General features: G+C 38.8%; 1 protein-coding gene across 1 annotated transcript; it reads right to left on the bottom strand.

Moving 5' to 3' along the window:
• Positions 1-752: 752 nt before the first annotated feature.
• Positions 753-5,155, bottom strand: LOC112509415 (pyrophosphate-energized vacuolar membrane proton pump 1). Its single transcript, XM_025114359.1, has 7 exons — positions 4,792-5,155; positions 3,145-3,719; positions 2,680-3,059; positions 2,517-2,603; positions 1,695-2,436; positions 1,543-1,602; positions 753-1,206 (listed from the first exon to the last, which is right to left on the bottom strand). Exons 1-7 carry the CDS (start codon positions 5,039-5,041, stop codon positions 1,003-1,005), a joined length of 2,298 nt encoding a protein of 765 aa, XP_024970127.1. The 5' UTR covers positions 5,042-5,155; the 3' UTR covers positions 753-1,002.
• Positions 5,156-7,033: the final 1,878 nt, after the last annotated feature.

Raw genomic sequence — 7,033 nt, forward strand, 5'->3', positions numbered from 1 at the left:
TCTTAATTTATCATAATTTGGACTTATTAACCTGTAATCTGCTTAATGAACCGACTTCTCATATGATCTTCCATATATATATCCATAGCTATATATAAAGAAAGAGGTGGAGGTTCAAATGAGAACACCTTCATTTTACGAAAGCACAAGAATACCCTTATCACATGTGATAATACATGTAAGGGGACCTGGTAGTGTGCAGGCGACGTGTTTTTTAGTTTTTTTCATTTGGACCTCTTTGTATGTGTGTGTGTGTATATATATATATATATAAATAAATGGAGGATCAGGGAAAAACTCCTTTAAAAATGGACGGTATGCAAATGTACATACAAGTGAAATTGTCTTTAGGTTTGATGTACGTGTGCATGTTATGCACATGTGCATACCGGACAAATTACTTATATGCACATACTGTCCAGATGAACGATTATCAAGTTGTTCCTTAGTTTTTCATTTTTTTTGTGGTTTTCCCCTGAACCTATATGTATGTGTGTAGGGTTCACATGAAACCAACCTGTTTTCATGAGACCATTTTTTTACACTTGAAACTTCACAACAAAAAACTATGAAGGAAAAAAAGTTGAACCTTCACAACAAAAACATTGTGAAAGTTACTTTCATAGCGATTTGCTGTGAAGTTTTAAGTGTAAAAAAAGAATTCATTGGGTATCACGAAAACAAACGGGTCTGTGTGTGTGTGTGTGTATATATATATATATATATATATATATGTAGAGAGAGAGAGAGAGAGACTTTGAACATGAAAACACAAGATTATAAAAGTAACAGATTCCTCCAAAAATCATAAACTACAAACCAAGTGGTCTTAGAAAACTAACCCAAATCTAAACCCTCTCTTCTCATCTCATCTCATCTCATGGGCAAATTGTATCAGCAAAAATACTATTCAGCCTACCAACTCTACCACAGTAGTCATGGAGGAAAATAAAACGTGGCAAATCTAACACATACTCTGCTACAAAAGCTCTCTACCTTCTTCTACAGCTTAAAAAGCAAACCACCATGAGCAGCAAAGAAGGGTGCAAACACCAGCGATTCTACAGCCATGAGCTTGATCAGAATGTTCAGCGATGGACCTGACGTGTCCTTTAACGGGTCCCCAATCGTGTCACCTATAACTGCAGCCTTATGTGGTTCGGACCCCTTCGGTCCCAGGGTCCTTGCGTGTTCCGACGCCCCCGCCTGATCCACATTCATAAAAACATTACTTTCTTGGGAAAACGGCTTAACCATTTCTCAACTACTTTTTCAACAAAACCACCACCTCTGCATGTAAACCATTCCTCAACTTGCGGAGGGGTAAAAAGCAGAAATTTCAGAAAATGGTCCGCAAATAAAACATCCATAACAGGGACGAAATCTGTAAATTAGTCTAAATACAAGGACCAAATCTGTAAATTAGTCTAGATCCTTTATTTTCTATTTTTGGCCCTTCTCCAAGTTGAGGAATTGTTAGTTGCGAAACCAGGACAAAATGCTGCTTTCTTTCTTTTAGGGTTTAGAAATAGAGATAATCACCTCAATGTACTTCTTGGCATTGTCCCATGCACCACCCGTGTTCGATGCCGAAATCGCCACCTGATGAATGAAACGAAACAAACCGAACCATGAACCAGAACGTTGAAAACGGAAACGAATCAGCAAAATGGTGTCTGAAAAGTTTAAGTTACCTGGACGCCAGAAACTAGAGAACCGGCAAGAACGCCTGAAAGAGTCTCGACTCCGAAAAAGATCCCAACGATGAGGGGAGTTAGCATGACGAGTGCACCCGGGGGAATCATCTCCTTGATGGATGCATCGGTCGAGATTTTGACACAGGTGGCGTAGTCCGGCTTGGCGGTACCCTCCATCAGACCCGGGATGGTGTTGAACTGTCTACGGACTTCCTCCACCATTTTCAAGGCGGCACTGCCTACGCTCTTCATGGTCATGGCGGAGAACCAGTACGGAAGCATGGCACCAACGATTAGACCGATGAACACTTTCGGTGTCAACACATCAACTACTTGAATCCCTGCACGGCTCACAAACGCACCAAATAGCGCCAGCGAAACCAGTGCAGCAGACCCGATAGCAAATCCCTTTCCGATGGCGGCAGTGGTGTTTCCGGCAGCATCAAGGGCGTCGGTCCTCTCACGGATTCTGTGGCTCATGCCAGCCATCTCGGCTATGCCGCCAGCATTGTCACTGATGGGACCATAAGCATCTATAGCCAGTCCAGTCGCAATCGTGCTGAGCATCCCAAGAGCTGCAACTGCAATACCATACATGGCGGCAAAGCTGAAGCTGACAAAGATACCGATTGCTATCGCGAAAATAGGAATGATGACGGATTTGTATCCCAATGCAAGGCCGAAAATAACGTTAGTTGCAGCTCCAGTCCTGCACGAATCTGCAACATCTTGCACCGGGCTGCAAAAAGACGAAAATAAGAATTAATTATCCGCTAGATGAATTTGAATCACAATACATTAGCTATAAGCCCGACATACCTGTATGCATTGCTGGTGTAATACTCGGTCACAAAACCGATAATAAGTCCAGCCCAAAGACCGACGCACACGCACAAGAAAAGTTGCCTGCAAACAGATTTCTAACGATAAATAAATCCATCAAAAGAAAGATGTCGACGACCAGTAGAAACAAAAATCTTACCAGTTATGCACAACTTTCTGTACGCCAAAATTGAATATTGTGAAGGATGAAGGCAGAGCGATCCAACTAACGATTGCAATTCCAACGGTCATAAGAACAGTCGATATAATAAGCTGATTCTTCAATGCTGGCTCGATATCCTTGACAGCCTTGATTTCATAGAAATCAGTTGCAAAAAGTGTGGTTATCAAACAAACAATGATTCCCACCGAGCTCACGAGCAAAGGATAGCACATTGCTGTGAATTCGTGGTTGATCCCAAAAGAAGAAATCGAGGCAACAACAAGTGCAGCACAAGATGATTCAGCGTAAGAACCAAAAAGATCGGATCCCATCCCAGCGATATCACCAACATTATCCCCAACATTATCAGCAATTACCTGATAACGAGCAGACTTTTAAAATACACGATCTTCAAAATATCAAATACTGCAAAAACAACTAAAGGGCGTAACCGTAACTTACAGCAGGATTTCTGGGATCATCTTCTGGAATGTTCCTTTCTACCTTCCCAACGAGATCAGCACCAACATCAGCCGCTTTAGTGTATATACCACCACCAACTCTTCCAAACAGAGCCATCGAAGATCCACCGAGCCCGTAACCAGTTATAGCCTCAAAAAGGCCTTCCCAATCATCTCCATAGTACAACTTAAAGAGATTAATCGTAACGTATAGAACCAAAAGACCATTTGCAGCAAGGAGAAAACCCATTACAGCACCAGATCTAAATGCAATAATAAACGCTTTCCCAACTCCTTTCCTTGCTTCTAGTGTCGTTCTTGCATTTGCATACGTAGCTATTTTCATCCCGAGGAAACCAGAGAGAACAGAGGTAACCGCCCCAAGCACAAAGGATGCGGTACTAAACAAAGCAGTGGCAAGTGCAGGCTTGCACATTCTGGTGATATCATAGGTACACCGTTTACTCTTTGTGCTGAATCCCTCAACGGAACCCAGGAAAAGAAAGATCAAGATTGCAAAGACAACCATGAAAATGCCCACGTATTGATACTCGGTAAACAAAAAGGAGGTTGCACCTGTTGTTTTGGAATGAACCAAACACAAAATACATTTATCAGTTCAGATGGTCTATAATGATTTGTGCTTAATGAGTGTTAGGGGCTGTTTGGTTGGTTTTCTGTCAAGTCCATATGGATAAAGCTGCCTGTGTAGACTAATATGTCCGTATAAATCGGGACGGTTTTTGTTTAGGAGGGCTTCTTTATCGATGGAAGGGGCGTGTTCTTTTAACAGGAAGAAGCAGGTTTGGAAAAAAACTTGGCTTTCTGCATAAAGCCCCCGCCTCCCTCTAGAAGCTTACTGAATAAGCCACTACCAAACAGTCATTTATAGCTGACCCAATAAGCTACGAGTCTTGATAATATGCTAACAAACAGGCCCTTAGCTTCACATACATTGAAAAGAGACGAAAAGCGCTCAAGAAATAACAAAAATCTACAAGATTTTGGGTCAAGTTGTACCAAGATAGGGACCCCAGACCCCAGTTGGATTTCTTAATCAAGAAAGATTGAATTTTTAATGTTATCTTCAAATTTACCGAACTGGGTCTACAAACTCAGTTTATTTTCCACATTTTGGTGTAAGCTCTTTGAGATCTTGAGATACAATCACTAAACCAGTCTTTGATGGCTTCAATGATGCAGAAAATTTCAGTTTTTGATGACCAAATGGCCTTAAAAACAGCAACTTGAATCGATTTACAGATAAAATCTACAGATCTATGAATAAGAAGTAGAAACCAGTTAATCCATGAATTTTGGAATCACCCAAGAACCCATTTACAAAAATGGAACCAGCCATCACTATAGAACCCTAATCCATGAACCTTGGGATCACCCAAGAACCCATTAAAAGATGAACCCAGCCATCACTACCGAACCCTAATCCCATCTACTCACCAAACAAAGAAAATACCCTACAGATTTACTTAAACTCAACCCATTTCACAAACAACAAAATGTACACTTAAAAGAAGCTGAAATCTTGAAACTTTCAACAATCATTACGTACAGATCTCAATGAGAACACAGAGCAAGAACAAAACATGATAAAGAAGGATCTCAAAGAACAGTAGCTGACTGATCTAACCTTCAGAAATGGCAGTCTGAATCTCAGCGCATTTAGCAACGACGTTATGTTCGTTAACGCCTTCTTCCTCTTCGATCAAAGAATCATTGAATCCATTCTTGTTGTTGTTTGACGGCGAGCGGTTAGGTTCCGGTGTGAGCTTAACTTTGGAGACCAACAGCCATTGAACCAAAGAGAAAACAATACCGACCACGGCGCATACCGGAATAATGATTTCAGTGGCCAGATCTGACAGTAACGGCGACCCCATAATCCCGGAAACCTAAAAACTCTCCTGCTATTGGGTTGGCGAAAGAGCAAAAGAGACACTGCGTTGGGGAAAGCAATAAAGAGGGAAAAGAGTGTGTATTTATAGTGAAAAGAAGAAAAACGGTATGAAATGGAAAGTGGGTATTTTTAGGGTTTTGCAGATTAGATCAAATCAGATCAGATCCACCATGGATGAATATATTTGACCCTTAAGAATGTAGTCATATGTGTTTCTTTAAATACGTTTTTAAAGTTGATTATTATAGTAATTTTAAACTGATAGCAAATATTGTGTACATCAAATATATTATATTTTTAGTTGTTGTGGTATCTTGAAATTTTCTATTTTTATTTTTATGATTTTAAAATTTCAGTATGATTTATAATTTATTACCTTTTTCGTCTTTATGATTTAAAATTTATTTTTTTTTCGTTCCTATGGTTTATAATTTATTTCTATTTTAGTTTTTCATACTTAAAAGTAGTGTATTTAGACTCAGTGGTGAAAATAAAATTGAATTGCAAATTATAGGGATGAAAACTGAAATTTTCAAACCATATGGATGAAATCCGTAATTTTAAGCAAATTACAGGGACGAAAAACGTATTTTACTCTAAAGTAGATTACAAGAACCGTCCTTGTGATTTTGGGAAATTATGTTTCTTCTGTTGAGTTCAGTGATTACATTAGTAAATTTTTGTTGCGTTTTTTGTTATTTGATTTGTTTATGGTTAAGAATGCTTAAGAACAGTCGTTAAGCGTTCCTCGTGGGCACGTCATACAAGGGTATTTTGGTCATTTGGCATGTGTTTTATAAATAAAAAATTAGTGTGCATGTGTCTTTATAAGATGTGTACAAACCATATGTATTTAAAAGAACAAAATTCCAAGAAACCAATTCAATCCTCGAATCTGACCTAAAACCTACATCGCCACCATTACCTCCTTCAACAAGTGCATCTTGCTGCAACCACCTAACACATCAGTCCCTTTGCATCTTCATCTTCATCTAAACCTAAAACTCACCATTGCCTTCTCCAGTGAGGTCAACGGTTATAACTTTGCCACCATTACCGATTACATCAGCCCCTGCGTGTCTTCATCTTCAATGTCCAAACCTACCATCACCCACCTCTGCATCTTCATCGATGATGCTCCCTTTGCTTTTACTACTTTGACTCCATCTTTGTCGAATATGAAAAGAGTAATGGACAGTGCTTTAGGTGGTTTATTATTTAGGAAAGACCTCTCAAGCCAATCTGTTTTACTACCCTTTTAACGCCTCTATGTTTTGGTACATGAATAATAAATAGGAGCATGTTATTAAAATCATAAAGTATATCAAAGAACATCAATCCTCTCAAAATTTGTTGAAAAACTCTAGAATACCATAACTGGGAATTAACAGTCCTCGTTTTCTTGATTCCTTACAAATATAGAGATGGACGAATTGACATGTTGCCACAAGAACATATAACATGTACATGGGGGAGTTGTACTTGTGCAATCGCTAGAGAGAATGGATGAGAAATGATGTCGACTAAAGGGTCTTTGGCCTAGCGGTATCGTAACCCTTGACCTTCTAGGAGGTCAGAGGTTCAAACCTCACCATAGGTGAGGAGGGTGCATGAGTTTATTTGTTGCACATATTATATACTTCAAAAGAAAAAAAAAAAAAAAAGGAGGTTACATTAGGTTTTTTTCTTCATTCCTCTCTTTGAAATGCTAAAAATGACTTGTACATATGCTTCAGAAACCTATAAAAAATTGATGTAGTTTTTAAACCAGAGAAATAAAAAACCGAAGTTTTCTCACACCATAAAAACATTTCTTTTAAAATTTATTTGAAGATGATTTATTAAAAATATATAATATATATCTATACTATATTATAAAGCATTTGGCTAAAACTCTTAAAAACTCTTAAACTCTTAAAACTCTTAAACCCGTTCATCCCTAAACAATTTCATCTCTATCCGATTTCATCCCATA

The sequence above is a fragment of the Cynara cardunculus genome (genome assembly GCF_001531365.2).
Source record: "Cynara cardunculus var. scolymus isolate 2C chromosome LG 3, CcrdV1, whole genome shotgun sequence".
Lineage (NCBI taxonomy): Eukaryota > Viridiplantae > Streptophyta > Magnoliopsida > Asterales > Asteraceae > Cynara > Cynara cardunculus.